This window comes from Antrostomus carolinensis, unplaced genomic scaffold (assembly GCF_000700745.2).
Source record: "Antrostomus carolinensis isolate BGI_N321 unplaced genomic scaffold, ASM70074v2 scaffold17081, whole genome shotgun sequence".
Taxonomy (NCBI): Eukaryota; Metazoa; Chordata; class Aves; order Caprimulgiformes; family Caprimulgidae; genus Antrostomus; species Antrostomus carolinensis.
The window spans coordinates 13,456-36,688 of NW_010294956.1; the positions used below are offsets into that span (position 1 = coordinate 13,456).

Consider the following 23,233-nt stretch of genomic DNA (forward strand, 5'->3'; position numbering starts at 1 on the left):
GTTTCTGCTACAATAATATAAACTTCTGCTGACAGAAGCAAGCTGAATGCATTTTGGGTTCAGAAGCATCTTATTTATAGTCTAGATGCAAAATTATCTCCATTCACTACAATGTCTCATTTGCAGGTTATAATTTTGCTTTTTTCTGAAAGCTAGTCGGCAGATGTTTCCTCCCATCTTGACTCATTGTATTGGTGATAGAAAAATATTTTGGAACCTACTATGGTACCCTTCGTAAGGAGAAGTGGAGGACAGAACCAGCTTGTGTAAAACACACAGGATAGTGTAAGGAGAAAATAGTCTCTTTTGAATGTCAGTACAACTACATTATTCAAGTTCTCCAGTTTTTTAATTAAATCACTTTCCAAATAGTAGCATTAAGTAGCACAGCATTAATATTCCCTCCTTAAAAAGAGAATAGAATAAAATAAAATAAACAAATACAAATAGAATAAAAATAAACAAAATAAAATAAAATTAAATAAAAATTTGACACAAGTCTGAAAATAATACATAGCCTCATAATCCTCACTGTTTCAGTTCCCCATGCACAGTGACTAAATGAAAAAGGCACCACTATTTGACACTTTTGAAACTGTTTTAAATAAATTCTTTGAGAGTGCAAGTGATATCGATACCATTTGGTACCTTCTGTGGACATTTTTGAAAATTTGATCCAGTGCTATTGTAGGAGTTTGATTGTCTGAAGATGTTAAATTTCAAGGTTTCAAAACACATGACTACTAGAATTCAGCAACTCCACAGGCAAGATACATATTTTTTAAGCTTATTGGAATAGGAAGTCATTTATCACTGATAGAATGGCTTAGACATCAGCAAATTTGCTGCTTATTTTCCTCAAAATCCCAAAGTCTGTGAAAAGTAATTAAATTACTGCTTACAAAGCTGGCTAAAAGAAAAAAAAAAAAAAAAGCCATGTTCACATCTGGAGCAAAAAGGACTCAGCAATTTCTGTGAATATTTTTTCTGTCCCTTTCTTGACAAGTGATGGCTATAATCTTTTGGTTTCATTGGGTACTGATCTCTTCGGTACTGACCTGTTCTGGAAACTCTAGTTAGTGGAAAATTTATTTCTACATATTCTTTATCAGTACTTTTTCAATACTTTCTTTATACCTTTACCAGTAGCTCACTTTTGTCTTAAGCTCACACAGACTGGGACAAGTGGGTAGTGGGAAAAGAAATACAAACCACACATGGAAATCCTCTCTTGCTATAGAATCAGGACCACCTGTCTCATTTTGAGAGATACCAGAGTGAAAGAACACCAGAGATTCTGGGCATCTGGGAATTTGGTCTAAGTGTTTGCAAAATATTGAAAAGATGCAAATATTACTGTGTTTGAATGTCTGCAACTATTGTTTTGCTCTGAGATGGGTTAATTTCACATCTCAACAGCATTTAACTTTAATGGTCTCAAAAGTGATTTTTTTTTTTTTCAGTGTGAAGGAAGCATGAATTAGAACTAATCTTGTTAAAACCCATTAATGTACAATGTATTAACCCATACATAGCCAAATCTTTTTGTCAGTATTCATTTTCACACTTTATTTTGGCCCATGCTAGATGCACAGAACAGGAAAATCCAGAGAAGGCAATGTTGACATTAAAGGGCATCATCTAAAGCCACTCAGATAGTTAAAGAAACCCTTACATAACACAGCTTTAAACCACCTTGCACAGACTATGCAAAAAAGGTTCAAGCCAAAGGCAGCCTGCAAAGCAGTAATTGTAAAATGTAAGATTGTAAAATCCACAGAAGTCAGTGGAAAAACATTAATAAGACTCTGTAAGAATACCAAGGCTTCACATTTACACTATTATTACTACCTTAACATGGAAATTAGGCTAAGAACAATACAAGTTCTTAGAAAACAGTCTAATGTTAATGTCTTTGCACACCCTTCTAGCACAGAGAATTCTTTATTACGGACACTTTGTAATTTATAATAAATTATATTATTATTATTGTATAATGTATAATAAGTATTATTATTATTATTATTATTATTATTATTATTATTATTATTATTATTATTATTATTATTAGTGAGTATTAAGTCACTAATAGTCTGTGTTTTCTTACTAACAAACCAATCTTGGAGACAGAACTTGCCCTCTTTCAACAAGCAAACAGAGTAAGAATCTTTTATATTTTCCTTTACTAGATTGCCATGCCATGCCCCTTGTAGCTTGCCTCAATACAATTGGCATGCTCACCTAAAACTTTTTCAAAGTGTTTGAAAACACTTGCACACTATTTGGACAGCAGCTTCACTGACCCATGTTTGCACTCGCTGCATATGCAGTGCAGAGCAGAAATGAGTCAGAAAAACCCATGAGGACTGCTTGCCACAATTTCAGTAACTGAATTCTGACCAGTGACTTTGGATTTACTTCAGCACCTGTCAAATCCAGAGGACTGAAAAATTCACAATTTGGGCTAAGTATGTGGGTATTTTGCCCTCTTTAGGTTGCACCTACTAATGGACAGAAGTCTATTTTCTCATATTTCTAAAGCACAAGGGGGAACTCCTGAGGCATGTGAAGTGTGATAATTTCAATTAAATTCATTAAGCTATGGGAATTTATGACAGAGTTCGCCTATGCTGTCTCAAAATTTGCTGCTGAAGATGATATATATTTGCTAACCTAAGAATGCATTTTCCACTGTCCAACTGCTAGTTAAGAAGATTAATGACTGCTTTGTAGTTCCAATTAAGCTCCTTTATCACCAAAAGGGAACAAACAAGTTTTGATTTCAAAAGTATTGCTTAAGAAAGAAGAACAGGGCTGCATAACACTGACATTTTATTAGAATTCATTTGTAACAAATGGAACTTGTGTCAGCAAAGAACTGATTTTCATACAGACTTTCTTTCGCCACCAATGTAACGAAGTAAGAAAATAAAAAGCACGCCTTTCATTCTGTAAAACATTTATGCGTACTACTAATTAGAGGTAATTGTATCTTTTTTAACAAGCCATTTTACAAGGTAATTTTTTTAATTTTTCAGTCTATGCATCCAAAACAAGAGCAAAGAACACAATTTTTTATTATCTTTGTAAAGACACTCCAAGCTTGAATGGCAAAGCCACATAACGGATGGTTATGATGAGACTGTAGCCTTCTGATATCTGTGGAGTATCAGGCCACCAAGAAAAAAAAAAAAGAAAATATAAAAGAAAAATAAAGAAAACCAGGAGAGAATAAAAGGAAAAAAACACCTTGCATTTTTTTTTAGTCATTGCAAACATTTTTTTTTTCTTTTTACATGTTCTGTGTCATTTAAATACACGTAAGTGGATTTTATAAGCAGTTTCTTACAGATAGGTTCAAGTTATAACATTACTGGGTGTAGAATCAATAGGGCAGTGCATAGTACAAAGGATATACAGAAAGTGCAAATGTCCCTAGAGGGCCACTCCTTCCCCTAGCCATCCTGTCCACTATCTCTCCAGTCAAATAATTTTTTAAAAAAGAGCTAAATTAAACTTCTGTATAAATCATTTTTTATATATTTTGTGGGATTTTTTCACATTGTAACTAATTACAAAATTAGACAAAACTACACATACAAATGTAAATAATAGCACCGTAGTGGTTACACTGATGAAACCAATTTTAAGCTTGGAAATGTATGATGTATGTAGACAAAGATGCTCACAATTTAAATTAACTGTAGAAGGACTATATATAAGAATACAGAAAGTGGAATGCACATCAATGATGTTAACAGCTACGTTAAGAAACATAAAAACTAGAAGGAATATAATGCTTTCCTCACAAATTGGCTCTGCTTTTCTGGTTTTTTATTCCCTTATTTTCTCTGGAGCTTGCAAGACAGTCTGCTAGGAAGAATGCTCTGATCCTTTTACAGATACAGTGTGCAAGAATCTTCCCTAGTCTATTTTTCCAAAATGATGCTTTTTGGCTATTATGTTTTTCCGATCCACTACATCTGAGTTGAAACATGACCACACCACATAACCTAGCACTTCAATAATTATTTTAAAATCCAAATCAAGAAAGAACAAGAAACAGAAACATAGTGCACATTCTTCTCTGGTTCAGATGTGAGTTATAGAATCTCGTTCTGAGGTAGCCTTCTGTAGTACTTCTATTCCTTTTTTTTTTTTTTTTTTGTTTTTTAAATTAATTTTCTTTACAAAAGTGCTGAAATACAATGCTTGCTAGAGTTTGGTCTTTCATATTTTCCTTTCTGCTAGCACTGAGAAAAGTGGAAGAAGAAAAATACTGAGGTCACATTGACAAGCCATACCAATGCTCCTATTTGAAACCTCAGAGAAATAATTCCTTTGATACTCATGTACTGATAATGGCAGAAGGCATGATGGAAACCAGGATCAATGTAAATGGCATCCTATTAAGAGTCTCAAAAAGTACTTTGCACTGTTTAGAGAATTTTCTTTGTTACCTGGAAGAAAATGTAGTGTCATTTTCAAATATATCCTATGGACTCAGTCTTGCTAGCCTTACATGAACTGTCCCACTGAAAGCAATGGTTTGATTTTAGTAATCTGTTGACACAAGTGAATCAGTAGGACTTAGTCCAAAATTACAAAAAAAAAAAAAAAAAAAAAAAAAAGCATGAGCACTGCTAATGTCAACTACTGCTAGTGTACCGCTACATCTCTGCAATGATAACACTATAACCTGTGACACAGTGGGTTTGAAAAGGCAACAAGAAATAGATTTTTAATTTGTGAGCTGGTCTGTTATTTGATATATGGAAAGATAAAGGGCCTTGACTACCTATGTGTTTTGGGTTATCATTTATTACCATTCATATTTGATTAGAAACTGGAAATGCATATTTTTCAAAATTGTCTGATACATATATTAAAATGTCTGAAAATAACAGAGATAGGAAAAAAATGAATTAAATACAAATGAAGGCTAACTTAAAGAAATACTATTCAAAATAGGCATCAAATATAAGGCACTCTAAATGTAAAATTAAAATAAATCCCAGCATCCTCAAACAATGCTGTATGCCACAAAACATTTTGATTTCACAGAGCAATGTGTGTTTGGCTTTGCCCTGTTACATATGATAAATGTAAATTATATAGCACACACTGTAGACAGTATACTATTGAATACAATTTTAGAACATCTTAATACCTAGTATATTACAACATTCTCCCCTCCTAAATGGATACGCACTGACCTTTCTCACATGCACACCTCCTACATTTCATAATATGATTTCTTATTGCACTATAGTGAACTTCATTGGAAGCCTAAATCACATACTCTGTGTGCGTCTGTGCAGGTGTGTGCATGTGTGTGTGTGCATGTCTGTGTATGTGTTCAAGTGGCAACGTAGATAGAAATATTATTAGGGATAGAGATGATTAAATATCAATGATGTGCATTCCTCACTTCCCTTTGAAACAGAGGTTAATGGAACTTGGAAACGCAGAGGTGATGAAATACTATTTTAATGTAATTGTAGTATGCTGAAAAACTTTCCCAATGCTTTGATAAACCCTGGTATGGAAGAATTTATACATTTATGTGTATGTGTGTGAACATCTACCTATCTGTATCTCTGTAACTACACAGAAAGTTAGATAAGGTTAGACTGTAATACATACATATACTTACATATATATAGAGAGGGTGTGGGTGTGCATGTGCATATGTGTGCATGTGTGTGTGTGTTAGCAGCATCTTTATACTTTGCGCCTCCCTGTTGATTCCAAAAGAAACCAAAAAGCCCCATTTTGATTTAACAGATTACAATGAATATTTTCTTAAAGAAAAATAAACCAAACAAAAGTAATATCTAACGAGACTGTGGTACTGTAGATAAATATAGGACTGCACAAAAATGTGCAAATTTTCAAATTATTTAACATTTCTACAGCATGATATTACAGATAACAGTTCTACAGCTTAAAAAAATCTACAGTTTTTAAACAAAAAGATTAACAGTTACGCAACCTTTTCTTTAATTCACTTAATTGGATGATAAGTTCTTGTTAAAAAAAGGAAAAAGTTTACACAGTTAAAAATGAAGCACGGGTCAGCAGTATCTTTACAATACTAAAAAACTAAATCAAGGACTTTATTTTTAAACATTCCCACATTTTCCCTAAAGTGTTATGATGAGCAGTATGATGAGAAGGGGTGATGTTGAAGTAAAGAGTCTGCTTTATTTGAGAAGACAGGACCCAGCCTTTTAACAAACATCTTGTATTGAACTGCAGTTCTCTCAAAATTCCTCTTTGCACAAGCATGCAATCCTGAACAAGATGATCATTCCTTCCGATTAATTTCGTCTTCCCTTTTAACTTCAACCAATGCCGAACAACCAATGTCAAACCCTTGAGGTATCTGCAAATGAGATCCTTCAGACGCCTCAGTGGTCAGGATTCTTTTATTATGATTAGATTATTAAACTGTGAATTCTTGGTCCACATGGAATAGGGGTATTTTTTTGTTATTTTTTATATATATATCCCCATTAGTTTTGTTTGTTTGTTTATTTGTTTGTTTTATTTTATATATCCCCAATAATTGCTCCTTATCTAAGAGTTAAGAAGTACTTCTAAAGCACATTATATGGCTCAGAAGCGGCTCTCTGGATCTTAAAGGGCCTGCAATAAAAATCCATGATGGGTTTTTAGGTTGCATAGTGATCAAAGCTGCCCAGATATTCCAGTGCGGCTCGATAGCAGAACTGGTATTGATCCTGGAAAAAGACAGATAGAAAACAAAAGCATCAAAAGGTCAGCTTGTTGGTTCATTTCTATTTTCTTTCCACAAAGAGTGAATACTTTGTGGTTACAGACAAATATACTACAGAGGCATCTGCAGTTCAGCAATATTTTCTTGCTGACATCAACAGAAACCCAGTCTGAGTTACAACAGATTAAGATAGACATTCAATACAATAACATTTTCCACAGAATTCAGTTTCTTTTTGTGCAGAGACTATATACCCACCTACTGACTGTTTGTTATTCTGGATTAATGTAAAATCAGCATAAAGCTTTCTTCTTATGGCAGCACGCCTAAGATGCTTTTCCCCGTGTATTTGAAAATAAGCAGCAAAATATCCAATTAAGTATATAGCAAATGCCACACACGAAATGACAAAATCCATCACAGCTTTAATATGGAATGCTGTATGGAAAACCACCAGCTTACAAATCACGCTAAGGAAGCAAGGGGAATCCCAACCTTCATATAGGCTTTTATGAAGATGTAAAGATATCTTAGCCTGTGGCAAGAAAAGAGCCTAAGGGAGAAATATGCATCTAAAGCACCTTATTAACATGAAACAGATTGCATTTCAATATAGACCTGGAAGCAGAGAAAAGTTCAGTGTGGTGAGAGATTTGCTTATACCTCTGGTGAATCCAGTATTTGGCATTTCACGTTATTCTCACCCCCACACAGTACTCCTTTTGTACATTTATATAGTATTGCACACTTATAGCAAAATGGCACATCTGTGTACTCATTTGCAGCTGCCACTCAGGGTTTAAATGTAATAAATAAATAAATAAATATTCTGAAGGCCAACCAAAATATCATGAAGGTTTGCTTGTTTATCTGATAGTGCTACGTGGTACCCCCACATGGGTTATACTTGTTAAGATCACAATTAAAATTATTTTGGAGACCAGGAAACTCATCAGATATTTGCTTCAAAGTAGTGGTATGATCACTAGTAGTTCTTTTCTGCTTCCTGTTGGTACAGTGGAAGAATACAAGACATATGCATCCATATTAAGTGTACGTGTGGTCCACATGGCGTTCAAGTGCTTTGTTGAATAAGGATTAAATTTCCTAGTAGTTTATACTACTGAATGAGAGATTTGTTTTCCACAGAATCCTGAAAGAAATCAGTACACAACACTTCTACTTTCAGCAGGGGGGATGAAGGGTAACATACAGAAATAAGACAAAGTAGGAGAAGGGAGAATAAATTGCATAGCTGTATTTGTCAGGTAGGCTCCAACAAGCATAGTTTTCCTTTACATTGTAGTTATTTCTTGGAACCAAAATGACAGAAACCAACAATTTTTCATTTTGCTTATCCAGAAGAATGATAGTAATGGAAAAGAAATTTAATCACTGCTTCAGTTTGGTCACAGTGATTAACTTGGTAAACTTGATTAAAAATAAGTATCTTTATTTTTCATATAAGTTTTTATAAAGTTGTCTTCTTAAAAATAAGACTATCCAGCTTTTATTGAACAAGCTTAATTTTCTTGTGGAAAATGGCAAACTATGGGGAACCATATTAAACTTTACAGACTAATTTGAAGGACAGTGTCAACCAAATTATACTAAATAAATATATGACCTAAAATGTTTCCTGTCTCTTGTCCTTTTGCCTGGCTCTTCTAACCTATTGGTTCTGGCTTAGTTCAAGCTTCCTGTTCATAAATTTAAGTAGAAATTAAGTGCAACTGAAAATGCTTAAGTATTCTTTGCGACATGACACAGTTCCAAGCATCCAGGTCCAGAAAATCAGTTAATACTGCTTAGCCCTTTCCTTATTTCTCTATGGCACTCTTGCTAGCACAGAAATTATTTACACTGTAAGTTTCCTGAATGCTGAATTTAGCATTATGAGTTTCAGACCAAACAGCCACGTGCTTGGTGACACAAAGTCAAGGAAATAATGCAGTGTCAGTCTGAAGCCATGAACAGCACTTTGCTCCTGGAATAAAAAATCAGTGCATCCACCTGAAGAAACAATTTGCCTCCTTTTTTTACCACACATTTATCCCAGAAAACAAAAGTTCAAATAAAAATGTGTAATGCTTCTTGGAAAATGGTTTTCCTCAACCACCGTAATTTAGGACCCACTACTAAAATTATATTTTCTTGCCCAGCCTGCAGTACCTACTGCTATAACAGGAAATAGTCCTTGCAGTACCTTGTCTTTGCAGTACCTTTATGGCAGATTTCACACTGTAGTCATACAGTCACCATAAGACTTAAGATATAAATGTAACTGGCTGTGGAAATACCCATTCTTTTCAGTCACCATTGTATAAGGATACTGTTTTGCTCACCTCTGTCTGTACCATAGCTGGCCGCTGTGTCCTTAACATTTTGACAGTCTGGAAGATATCTACAACACCTTCATATCTCATTCTTTCTAACACAATGCTCAGGGTTATGAATACTCCAGTCCTTCCAACACCTGCACTGTTGCAATAAAAGAAAAAAAAAAAAAAAGAATAGAAAAAAGGAATGTTAATCGGCAGCTAATGCTGAAAGAATTGCTTGACATCTCTGGTTACAACACACCATATGTGTACAGATTTCTATATGGGGAAAGGCTCACCAAGTAAATTCTACAGCAAACTACCACATTGCATTTGGAAGAGTAATTGCACTCAAGCAAACTTTACATGCTACTAAGTACTTCCTGACTCCAGTCTTCATTGCAAAATGACTTGATTTGATCATCCAGATATAATCAGTGAATGGTGAAGGAAAATGAGAATGTTTGTTGCCAGTGACCTATGCTGGAACTGACAAGAGAAAAAGATGCCAAAATGTGTTTTAGTGCTTGCTTTACTTGAGCTCACTCACGTATATGCCCTGTTCAGCAGATCTTCAGTGTGTTAATTTAACTTCTGCTTTGAGTTAGAGATAGTGGATTCTCTCTACCAAGTAGCCCAGAAAATCACCAGCGGAATGAAGGTAGATTACCACTTTTAGTTCTCCTTGCTCCTGCTTTTGTTCAACCATTTAAAGTTTTCCAACAAAAAACCTAGGACTTTCTAAATACATGTAAGGATTTCTAGCCTCACATATTAGTCAAATCTTCATTACTTCAAAAAACCCAAGCAATCAAGCCAACAACCTACTCAGAACTTTAATTCAGCAAAAGTAGGAAATTAATTTGTTGTCTTGCATTCTTAAGAATCGGAAAAGTATCTGAAGAAGCTACTTAATGAGGAAGACAGACTAATATAGAAATATCTCAATGTTTGCAAATCCTAACTAGCCATCAAGTGTAATATTTTGATAAAGTCTGTAGGAAACTGACCTTGTTCCCCTGAAAGTGGCATGCATATTTTAACATTGTATAAATTCCTATTAGAAGACGCTTAGGATTTCTGAAGAGTGATGGAAGTTTACATCAGTACTAGTAGCATTTTAATGATCAGCTGACTTCTTCCAGCATAAGCTAAAGAGCAAACTGAGTTCTACCATGACATTTAACAAAGCAATGCAACACAGATTTTAAAGAATCTTGAATTTAGTAAATGGTGAAGGCACTACTTCATAATGTAACATGATTCACCAAAGTTCAGACAGAAATCAAAGTCAGGATGCTTTAATGAGCCATGAGGAAGTATTGATTTTTTTGTAGGAGAGAAGAGTTTCTTGTTAAATGCACACTGGAAAGAGTGGTCTTTTTCTACTCTCTAGCTAAAAGCTGGAATAACAAGACTATAAATATCTAAAATTGTTTGCAGTGAAAGTTTTGCTTCGAGGTGATCAGTCCTTTGCTTTTTTAATTTACTATGTGATGAAGTTAGAAATTTCTAAACTGCAACACACCGATCTATTTGTAAAAATGCCAGAGAAGAACATTTGTGGGTGGCAGGGGTTTACTGTGTGAAAGCAAACTTGTGAAAAATGTGTAGAGTGGGAAGGAAACCATAGGGAAATGGCATTAGGGGAGTTTGTCATTTGAAGAATTTCACTGTACAAGGGAAATCCTTAAAAACTCGTTATGGTACAAACTGGAGGCATTATTACAATGATTCCATAAAGACAGGGAAAGTGCAGGTACCCAGGAACTTGTGCTTCCTGAAGGAAACAAATAAACTTACTAATCTGCTAGGGACATTTCCTATTCACGTAAGTTGACTAACATTGATAATGAAGATTAGCATTACCAATCTCTAAACTGTCATTACAATGACGATAAGACATTTAAAGACCAAACCATGATAAATTATATTGAATTTGACTTTATTTCTACCAAAGACAATGGCAGAAATCTCCATAATTTCAGCATGAATGATCACACCCATTTGGAAGGGATGCATAACCTACTGCAAGCAGTATTTCATTGCAGTCACAAGTGGACAAGTTTGCATGGTACAAAGAATTTAGGAAATACTACCACTTTGCTTTTTTATGTATGCTTGCATAAAAGCATAAATATTGCTTATTACTCCTCTGCTCTCAGAACTCATTAATGTCAGGAAGAATAAGGCATGTTCTTATCACAGTTGTCCTTCATTTTCCCTTGCCTAATGAATCTCAAACACTGCTCTACAATGCTGTTCTTCTTAGCAGGCCATAAAAAATTTCAGGCACACAAAAAAAGTAGGATTCAAGTAGTCCAATACTTTATTTTGTCAGTCTTTCAGATCCGGGGAGCATAAAGAGCTCTGTTAAAGCACACTGGTATTTTAACAACTTCTGTTTGCTCCTGGCTTTGTAAGGACAAGAATCTCTCTCCCTCTGTATGTTCATATGCTCCAGTAAACTTGTTTATTTTGTTTTCATGATAGTATTGGGGCAGGACTTGGCTTGTAGGAAAAATTTGGAACCTGTATCAGTATTTTGCATCTATGCTACATAAATAATAACACTTAATCTACCAAAAATAATTTAATGTTGGAAAAATGAATATCTAAAATCCTAATGGAATTTATAGAAAACAATTTATTAAATAAGAGATAAAAGATAAATATATTATTTTCAGCCATCTGCTATAGACTCAGAATACTGTAGAGAAAATAAAAAATCAAAAGTATTAAAAAAGCCCAACCTGGATTATTCCTACACACTCTGCAAACCATTTTAATCTGCATATCAATTGTAGAGGAATTGAGGGAGATCATCACATCAAAAAAAGGGCATTACATTCTGAAGTTAGAACTCACCAATCTGAACCTCAATAACTTTTTGACAGGCAAAGTTTTTAAACACTGCTTACTATTTAATTCCCTTTCTTGAGTGAGCTACCATTTTTATTTGTCTCATCTTGACTGTTACTAATGTGCTACTGAGGTGTATCTAGCTTATTTACAGCTAGTAATTCCCACCAATGTAAAGACTCCACTAATAATTACCAGTGGAAAAAAAATATCAGATATATAATTCTGTGATAAGACTCTTTCTACCACTTTCTCTGTGTAGCATTGAACAGATTGGTTTTACCCTGCATTAGAGATATGTTTAAATGATGAAAAAAATCATACTCTTCCACATATTTCAGAAGAAACTTTTCTGTGTAAATGGGGTATTACAGAACAGTTCTTGTTTCATAAAGCAGTCCTATGTGTTCCTTTTTAGATTTTCTATTTGATTACATTTTCTGATAGTTCACCTATGGAATTCCATTTAGATATACACCTTCGCTTCAATCAGCAGTCAACTTTAGAAAAAAACCCAAATCTCCATACAAGTTGTTTTGAGGCTTTGTTTACTTACCTGCAATGAACAGAAATTGGTCCATCCTGACCAAACTGCTCTTTTGTTTTATGCACTTGGCCTATGAAGTCAATAAATCCTTCTCCAGACTTTGGCACTCCTTGTTCTGGCCAGTCAGTGAACTGGAACTGCCTCACTGTTCGGGACTGGCCATCCTTTAACAAAACACAAATAATGTATCCCAAAACATGTTTCAGCGGCTGGAAGTCAGTCAGCTAACAACCAGAAAGACAATCACAAAACAAGGACAATGAGAGGAATTGGAGAACCACTAAGACCATGTTTATGAATACTGTTTCAATCGCAGTACTGGCTGGTGATTTTGGACACATTGTCCCAGAAGTGCAGTTCCATTAACAACTTTGCACAGATCCCTTCTGCACTGGGTGGGAGAGTTATCTGATATTGTGCCTGTGTAAAACGTATGTCTGAAGCTAAAGACATAACAATCTCACCAGGTTATAAGATTCTTTTGTAATCTATGTTTTGAATCCTGCAGACTGCAAATTCCTTCTAATAGCTAGAATAAGGCCATCCAGTATGACTCTCCATTTCCTAGATATGCTCATGTTGGTAGGAATGTGTTCACTGATGAGATTCATTTAGTCATTGCCCTCTTTGTAGATGGTATCTTTAATATTATGGTGCTTTCTATAAGGTGGACATTTGCCTGGAAGAATATGGGTCAAGACAAGCCAGTTGCTTAACAGACCACAAACTTCCCTTCAGTCATTGTAATTTCATTCACTAACAGCTTGGTCTTAGTCAAAAATTGAGAAGACAGTCTTCTTCTCTCAAAACAAGTCAGCTGAAGCTGCCTAGGAACCAAACTTCCCTTTGCTTAGGAATGCTAACAGGATTGTTTACAACTGCATGGTTATTTTTATAATGAAACCACTGGAAATATTAAATGCTAACTTCTGCTCTATGCCTATTTAATGTGTAAACAATCAGGACACATAAATAGAAAAAATACAATACAAATGGATGAAGTAAATTTGCTCTGAATTTTCAAACATTGTTCTTGATGATTTTAACACTGTCAGTCTGCACAGCTGAAATGTTTAAAAGTATGGGCAAAAAGCATGGGCATATGAGCTACTGCTGTGAACTAGTGCCTCCGGACATGTTGTTTCCTAAGCACCCACCCTGCCATGTCTTCAAAATTATCTTCTACTAAATGAAACTAATGAAAAATTGAAATTATTATAGGAGATCTACCCAGAAGAAACAAGTTATGCTGGAGGCCAGAATGATCTTTTTTTTTATTATTTTTTCCCCTCTACCACAAGCACTCAGCTGTTACAGACCTTTGAAATGAAATAGAAGTTATTTTAAAAAATAACTAAAGAAAAAATGAATACTGTGCTTTTATGTTACCTCTGATACTGTGGGGTTTTTTTGCCTCCCATGTCTCAGATAAGTAAGGAAAACAGAAAACAGGCGTGTGTGCCAGCAACTGCTCCATGAGAGGACACACATACATTTCTTTGACTTACTGTCTGTTATATTCCCACTAGATCATTTTGACAATTTAGTAGTCTATTTCTGTGGAATGTTTTTGCCCACTAGAAAAAAAAAGGATCTGTTTGAAAACATTTACCCAATTTTATTTATTGTAGGTATTGATATAAAGAACTAAATATTTCCTACTAAAATAATATTCCATTAATGCAAACTTCTCTCATAATTGTGTCTTTGATCCCATTTTCCCATTAAGAAGAAATAATGAGATTGTGTCCTTCAGACAGCCTTAGGCGCATGACACTAATTAATCAAGAAGACAAAACAATAGGTTGATTCCCTCCAAAATAACCTCCCACTTTTCTAAAGTAAAGAAAGAAAACATTAAGTCTGACTCTCTTGCAACATGTTGGTTAAGGTGATGGAAGCTTTCCAGCAGTTTTTGACCCTGACAGGAAGTACACTAGAATAGCAGTAACTTTTTAGAGGTAGAAAAGATAATAAAGATGCTGCTTTACTTAAGTCTAGGCTGTCACTGGAAAGACCACAAATTTCTATGTGCAAAATAGATTTAATGGTAAATATTTGTTTTTCAGGTGTGTCTCAATCAACTATATTGATATATTCCATTATTGTAATAACTCAATAATCCAGTGTAAGTCTGTGTAAACTGTTCTGGTAGTCTGCTAACTATTCTGTTAGTTTTAATGGCATTAAATTCTATTATTTACTTCTTCTTAATGAGCACAGAAGTAAAGTTCTGATCTGCAATATTTTAGTTTCCCCTGACACTGACATTATAAACAGTGCTGCTTTCTTTTAATGAGATGCTTGCCAATAGCAGTCTAAATACAAATGCCAAATTTAATTGAAATCTTTACTTTCAAATATTGTGACAATTTGCACAGTCAGTTATCAAAATATGAACTTTCAGATCCCTATGTGGATCAGAGGGCTCTTAACATATCATCTTATTAATTGGCTGACCATTTGGATTCTTTCTTCTTCCTTGCAGGGGACATTCAATTGTCTTTTGATGAGGCTATAGAAATTATAATACTCTCTTACAGCCACCACTAATAGTTTAGCCTTAAATGAGATTGCCCCAACATATTGACCTCTGGAGTTTACAGAGAAAGTGAGTATAAAGCAGTCAGAAACAGTAGATTGGAAGTTACAGAGGTCAGTTTCACCTTAAAACAATTCATAGCTCAGTATCAGAAATAACAGGGAGTTCCACACCAGATACTTGCTGCTGACACTTACAAAGGCAGTGCACTTCTTTTCCTGTCCCTGGGGAATAATTGGCCAGCTAGGCTCTGCCAGAGCGTGGATAGTATTCTAATATTATGGATGAGTTCGGATATAAAAGGGAGAGAGGCTGGTTACAACCACTGCAGCATTTACTCTTCTTTGAATACAACAATTTAGTTACATGGTCTCAATTACTGAGTTTGACAGCCATAAAAGCCTAACTACAGGAAAACTATAATGTACATTTTGGTAACTACTCCCCACTGCTTCCAGTAAATTTGGAAGAAGCTATAGTTTATCAGCATATCTAGAAAATCTAAGATGGTCTTGTGAGCTTGCCAGCGCATTGTCTAACAAAATTTGGACCATCAAGGTAAAGACATTTTTAAAATTCGAGAAGCAATGATATGTGATGGTAAAATGACACTACAGAACTGCCAAGGTGCATATATGCTCAGCAGTTTTAAAAAGAGTTGTATTAATACCAGGTTCAATAAAACTGTTTCTCGCAAATTGTTATGTGACCCTTTCAGACTTTTTACTGGTTTGCTAGCTCTAAGTAAACAAACTTTCACAAATATCCTAGTTCAGTGTAAAGTCTTGAAATAAATTTTGGAAATATATACTGTTGCAGACACTTCAACTATATCTGTGGCTTTTTCTTATAGTTGTTATTTTGTGATCTGAGCTTGGTGAACTATATCACATAAGACCTCTTCCAGCTTGAGAAGGAACAGATTTTTAACAGGTGACCTATGAAAACTATCAGCACAGTTGTAGTGAAATTGGCTTTGACTGTCTACACTTACAAGTGTGGTTAAAGATTGATGTTAGGAGCCTGTTCTTCACTTTTGTTAAGTACAAACAGGTTAGAGAACCTATGAGTCATATGAACCTTACTAGATTTCAAATAGAATTAAAATCAGATCCAGGGTGTCTACAGTTCTATTAAAAACACACACACCTAAGTCTCAAATTGCCAGATTAAAATGTTCATATGCTGACTTGGTTAGTGACAATACTGTCTAACTAATTGTCAGTAATACCTAATTTTACTTGAAGCTAACATTAAAAGCAGCAGTCTAGCTAACCATGAGAAAGTCTAAAATTTTGGAAGCTGACTGACAACTCTGAGTAATCACTTATGTTATTCCTGGGCAGTATATCCTGCTATTTTGCTTGAACATATAATATTCTACAGCATTTACAGAAATGGAGGCTGTCAGTATTTTTTCCTGCCATGCAGACTGAAGCTCTAGAAATCAAAAGCCTGAAAAATACCAAATATATATTTAAGGTTTATGTACATTTAATCTTATATTAATACTCACTTTTGGACTCAGGAATTCAGAAATGCAGTATGAAAATTAGGATGCTAACATCACAGCTGTATGCAGCTACTCTGCTGATATACAAGTGTGCTGAAAATATGCTATACCAAAAATCAAATTATAAAATGTGCAAAGCTTGTCAATCTCTTCTTATGAAAGCTATTTGCTCTGCAGTTTTTAAATCTCAGTGTATTAATCTTCATACTCACTCACACTAGAGGTGGTGCAAAACAATGTATTTACAGCTGTAATTGTCAAAAAATTGTCCCCAAAATTATCAAGTGTGAAATAAGGAAAAAAGGGAAAATGGTTCTGAAATAATCTAATGTATTTTGGCACAAACAGTTATTTATAACTTTACAATGTTGTGCTGCCTAGATTTTAGATCTGAATGAAATCAACTGTTCTTATACAGAGACTCTATTAATTTAATAATTTTCTCTGCATTTTGTTTATTGCTTGTAGAAAGTACACCCCTAGGGTATTTCTAATAATAATTAAAAAAAAAAAAAAAGAGAGGAAAAGAAAGAAATTTACATTTTATTTTAAACTCATGAGAACTAGTGTAATGCTATGTTAACTTACCCTTGCATCTGTAACCTTGAATTCTCTCAGAATATACTGTGGCATGTTGTACTCTGCCATTGGATCTACCACAAAATACTGATACCTGGCTGAGCGCTCCGCAGGCCAGTACTGGTGGCATTTTTCCTACAAAATAATGAAGCAAAATGCATTTCCTGTTACTCGAAACCACTACGTTAAGCTGGTATAAAACCTTTTTCACTCAGATAAGTGTAATACTCATTGTGCCATTAGTGACAGGCATATGAACTGTTTGTCTTGCTGTGAACATGAAGTTCCATACCCAGAATAAAAATGTACTTCCATATTGCATTGCAAAGGGGTTATCTCTGGTTGCTTTACATCTGAACTTGTTTATACTTCTGCTCAGTCCTATTATTTATCAGTGACAAGAGCTAAACCTAGACTAATTTTCAGTACAGAATGGAATTTAGATATTGAGGCCACCTTCAGTTTTCTTCTTCCCTGCTGAAGCAAGTCCCTCTAGCCTCAGTCAAGACTCTATCTCTGCATCTACTAGCCATGTCCTGAATCATCTCTATTCTCCAGATATATGGCTTGACTCATATTTAATTTATGACATACTGAGTTTACCTTGATGTAATCCTGTCCAGACAGTAAACTGATTTGTTCTTTTCATTGTGCAAAGCAGCACTTGAATGAGTTTAGGACTGTAAACTAGGTGCTGAAACTTTGAAAGTTCAGTGTTATGAACACACAGAAGACATTCAGATCTCAAAAATACCCCACTTACTTTTAACATTGGTAAAAACAGACACTGCAAAAGTGAAGTATTCAAAAAAGAAATCTCTCTGCACACTTCAGAATATCAACCTGCAAGCTAAGTTGCTGAATCTCAGTATGTTCCACAACAAAATGCCATGTCTAGCTTGTCTATTGCAAAATCTTTACAGATTGGAAGACCTTACACCTGGTGATCAACAATGCCACCAATATTTCAAGAGGAGAATGAACCTAAATCCTTACCTTTATCTTTAAACTATTCCTTAACAAAAAAATATTTTAATAAAAAATCATTTTAATATATATTTTAGTAAACAAATATTACAGCGTTACTTACTCTGCCCATTTCTCGTAGCTTAGTGAGCATGACCACAATTGTAGAATTATGCTCCCAGAGCATTCTCCAGAAGTCTTCAGTTGTTTCTGCTAAAGGACCCTGTGTAGCTATGTATGCTTTTTGTTGTCTATGTTGAAAAAAAAGTAAAATAATAAAAATATTTTAATAAAAAAAGTGAATTGATACATGATATTTGCTTATATGTAAATATTATCTAGAGGACAAATTCATGCACTATAAGTAATAAGCACATTAAAACCTTATTATGATTGTTTAACCAAACAGCTTTTTATTTTTAGAACTTGGACAGGGAAATCAGTCAGTTAATATTATGATATATGTCTTTATTATTATTATTATTTTAATTTTAATGTAACTCTAATAGGTCAATTTTATGTGCTGTAAAAAGCACTTAAACACTTAGTTTTGTTGGTTCATTTTGTAGAAATAACAGTTTAACAATCTATTAAGTTTAGGAAATATAGCATCAAGCATTTTCTTTATCAACTCCTCTCCAACAAAAGTAAGGCAGGAAGAAAATTCAGGAATGAAGTGCATTGCATTTCCAGGCCTTAATTCCCTACTAGTGGAAGATATCACCAAGCTGTTACAAGATTCTAGATCAGTAGCTTTATAAGATGATGATCAGTTCATGTTGTTCTTGCTTCTTTCAACCAACAGAAATACTCTGTGGGTGACTGGAGACGAAGGTTTTTTGCAATTACAAGCAGAGGTTCAGAAAAGGATCTCTGTGGAAATGGATACTCAGGTACACCTAAACTGCTCCAGGGAAACTATATTGCTCCTTCTTCATGCGTTTTTCTACCAGCTGCTTAAGTCATCTGAGGGCATATTGCTCCATGTTGCCATGAAGATGCTGGTGGGCTACACAACTGTTTATACATAAAATGCTTTTGGTGCCTAGGTCTAGTCTTAATCTATGTTCCAAGGCCACAGGTTATCACCTTGACACAGAGTGTATCTCCTGTACATTATTTCTATGTATCTTTTTAAGGAGAATAGTTGTGAAGAAATAGAATGTCCAAAACATGAATGTTCTTGAAATCTCAGTAACTTTCAGCATGTAAACATACTGAGAGTGCTCAATGGTTTAAAGGTAAATACAAATATAATATTTAAGACTACGTCATTCACAGAATTTTCCTGCATTGCATGGGTGAAAATCTAAACCTTTTATTAATATTTAAAAAAAAGCCAATCAAACACAGCATGCACAGATAATAAACAATACTAAATTGCACATAAATAATTTTGTAAACTTTTAAAACTGTCCACATGAGAACACATCACCATTAGTACCTGTATCCATCAATGAAACTGGCATTAATATAATCAGAGCCTTCTACTCCTCGGATTGGTTGCAAGCATACCCTTGTAGACTCATATGGCATAATATTGACAAGGCGATTTTTGAATTTATTACATGGAAGATTGGCACTGATGAATCTTGAAGTGTGAGCCTTAGAGCTAGCAAGACGCTGTTGAAAATAAATCAAAAGAATTAAGACCACTTATACCAAAAACAAATGACACTATCAGATTTTATGATCTCTGCTCATTATCCATTAACAAATAATTTCAATTTCAGATGCTTCCTTTCCCATCTTTTATTGTATTACCTAAATATTTGTAAAGCTCATTTTAACACCTTATATAAGTTTAATGTCAGCTCCATTAATGCATATGGACAAATTTGAGTATTAAATGGTTAAATAAACCACTACACATTTCAAGCTCCTGAAACAAAAAAGGAACAGCAGGGTTAAACCACAATCACTGAACAGTTCTTGTCTAGACACCAACTGAGGATGGAATTGTATATTTTACAAAGGATTGTCTTAATTTAAAATCTTAGCCTGCCGATGTCTTATCTCTTTTGATTATTGGAAACAACTGGTGGAGGACAAAATAGCATTGTGTTACAGCATTTGTTTTTTGTTCCCCACAATATAAATTCCCAGTACCTTAAATTCCAGTTCCATTCCTGTGACATTCTCGCCTGTTTCTATCTGTGTCAGCTTCTGGATATATGCATACAGGTTTCTGGCTGGCACTTCGGTATTTCCACATGTCACTGCTTCCAGCAGTGCATCATGGATAAAGATGTATTGGTCCTCAGTTTGAACCATGTAATTCCTCTGCGCTCTCATTAGAGTTACGTGACCATAAATATCTACAGTCTTTTCATGCTTTATTCTCTCTAACATTGCATCTATCACAATGAAACAGCCAGTCCTGCCGACTCCAGCACTAAAAGAAATGAACACAGGAGGGAAAACGTTAAGGACTTCTTCATGCATTGTGCTTACTTCTAGGGCATTCGAGTTTTAAAGTTTTGTAACACTGATTTGAACAGCACATTTTCCTGAATATAAACCAGCTTTTATGAAAAAGGTTAGTGCCCTGCAATAAGTAAACTTTTTTAACACCCATTACAAGCAATTAAGAACGTGGAACACTTCCATATGAGATCTTTGCATCTTGTAGTTTCAGGATTGACTATAATAGAAATAAAACACATTCCTACATATTCTAGAATATATAGTCTTAAAAATTTAAATTACTGGAGATGATGAATCTTCTAAGAAATCAAGCTTTATGTGTAACATGATTTCTAACTCATTAAACATGCTGACGTTGCTATTCTGTTTGCAGAGGTGAATTTACTGGCAATCAATAACGTTACAGAAAATGAGTCATGTATCTATTTCTATCATGTTTTGGAGGCAAACTTTCTATCCATCTCCTAAATCTGTCAATGGGGCTCCTATTAATATCGTTTGTTCTGTCCTCTGCTCTTTCACTTAGCTAGGCCATGCTGTTGTTCTTTGCAATGCAGAGCCGTGGCTAGTTAGCTTTGCTAACTGTAGGATGGGGAAATCCCTAGCTGGTCTGTCTTGCTTCTCTAGGAAAATGTAAAAAAGATCTGGAATGGTCAGAACCTGGACCAGGATGCTCAGTCGCCACGTTATTTCAAATGACAGATTATAAAAGGACTAAAATATGCTTAAAGACAAAGCTTGAAATCACAGCATTGTATCAATGGCCAGAGTGGTTGAGTAATAGTTTTCAGGCAGAGGCAAAGTTAGTACTTCCTCAATAGGTCCTAAGTCAGTTGTTTTTTTTTGGCAGGAGCTGAAGTGAAATCATATTAATTCTGTTGAGGCCAAAGAAACCACTGCTTCTCAGTTCTCTGCATAGTAAGGGATTCCTCAGGAACAACTCTGAACTAGGAAGTTTCTTTCTCCTCTTTGGTGGGACTTGAGGGCAGAAGACATGGATCGCCTGCTGTGATCTTGGCATGGTAATAAACCTTGATCATGAAATATTCAGTTGGATCTAAGAGAATTAAACCTGTCTCAGTAATAGACCTACTTAACAGCAATTTATTTTTATGATATGTGCTGTCAAAATGTGTCAGACTTTCACAGATTTTCAGTCATTCCCTCCCTGTCTTAAAGGTGTTGTCTGTTACATGCATGGGCTATCTTTATTAACTCCTGAGGACAATGTTATACAATCAGGAGAGGAAAAAGAGACTTACAGTTCTCACTTTGATGTGATTACTACTAGTCATATATGATCCTTTATTAAACATCTGGCATAACAGGAATGATGTGGAAGGAATATGAAAAAGACTACAGAAGACACAAGACCAGAAAATATACTAATAGTCTGAATATGCAACTTTTGTGCTAAATGGAGCCATATTTCTTAATATATCTTCAGGAATTCTTTTATGGAGACATTTGGACATTAACAGATGCCTGTCTTTTTGTAGCCATGTATATGACTGAAGTTCATGAAGTTTTGTTTCAACTATTTGCATACATATAGTTATATAAAGCACAAGTGTAAAATACAATGGTTTTTTGTATCTTATTTTTATATCCAGGATCACAACATGTCTGTGACAATGAATTATTATTTCTGCCCTCTAAATGCCTAACTGTTTTCAGCTAGGCATTTCAGTGGCATGAAATGTTGTATGTAGTATGGTAAGCAACATTTTATAAATCCTCAAGACATTGACATTACATAAGTTAAAGATATTTAAGAACACCAGAAACTGCCATTCTTTGCAAGGAGATACAAAGAAATAAAAATAATTAGAACAAAGCTTCTAGAGGACAATTATAAAAAAAACCCAAGATCTTATCACAGTTTTTATATTTTCATCACATATTAAATATCATAGCTCCATTCTGAAATCGATAATTAAGGTTAAACCTTTATTTCTTGCATGATGTTTTAAGAATCTTTGCCAGTTACTAGTTAACTGCATTTATTTACAACCAAATCAGAAAAAAGTACAGAGCAGAAAAATGCATTAGTCTCACACAAGGTAAGTTTTGTTTCTAAGATTCCATATTTACATATTGTTAAGCACGTATTCTTGCACCAGTTACTCTTCCCAGAAGCAGATCCCCCTCGAACAGATGCATACTTCTACTAACAGAGCAAGAGCATCAATCTCAACTTTCTTAGAAGCCACTCTGACAAGAATTAATCAATATTCTGAGCTTCAGAAAACTTAGCAATCAATGATATCAATGGGAGTTGTAGAGAAAGAAAATACACAGACAAATTAAATGATGTCTATCCTAGCTAAATGGGAATTCATTCACGTTTTAAAATAAAAGCTCTGCATTCCAGGAAACTTTAGTGACCTTAACATAATAATCATGGAGAAAAACTCAAAAAATTGTCTCACTATTGCTTTTTTATTTTTTCTAATTGCAAAAAAAATCACCACAAGTAGCACACATTTTGTATGTCCGATTGGTTTATACAGTTTTAAACCATTTCTTAAATGTTACCTCTTTGCATTCAATTTTTATCAGCCTGCCAGGTGCTGGTAAATGGAGAAATAAGAAGATTTGACAGTGTAGATATTCTCAGTAGTTTAGAATATGGCCAACTTTGGCCTTTTCAAGCAATTGCTGGGGGAAATCCCATGGGAAAGGGTACCTGTAGGCAAAGGAGCCCAAGATAGCTGTTTAACATTCAGGGACT

The 23,233-nt window shown here is 34.6% G+C and overlaps 1 protein-coding gene across 1 annotated transcript; it reads right to left on the reverse strand.

The window, feature by feature from the left end:
- Positions 1-6,547: 6,547 nt before the first annotated feature.
- LOC104532577 (receptor-type tyrosine-protein phosphatase S-like) lies at positions 6,548-20,517 on the reverse strand. Its single transcript, XM_010177820.1, has 7 exons — positions 20,182-20,517; positions 19,517-19,695; positions 18,197-18,323; positions 17,116-17,241; positions 12,482-12,636; positions 9,088-9,223; positions 6,548-6,746 (listed from the first exon to the last, which is right to left on the reverse strand). Exons 1-7 carry the CDS (start codon positions 20,515-20,517, stop codon positions 6,678-6,680), a joined length of 1,128 nt encoding a protein of 375 aa, XP_010176122.1. The 3' UTR covers positions 6,548-6,677.
- Between the last annotated feature and the right edge of the window lie 2,716 nt (positions 20,518-23,233).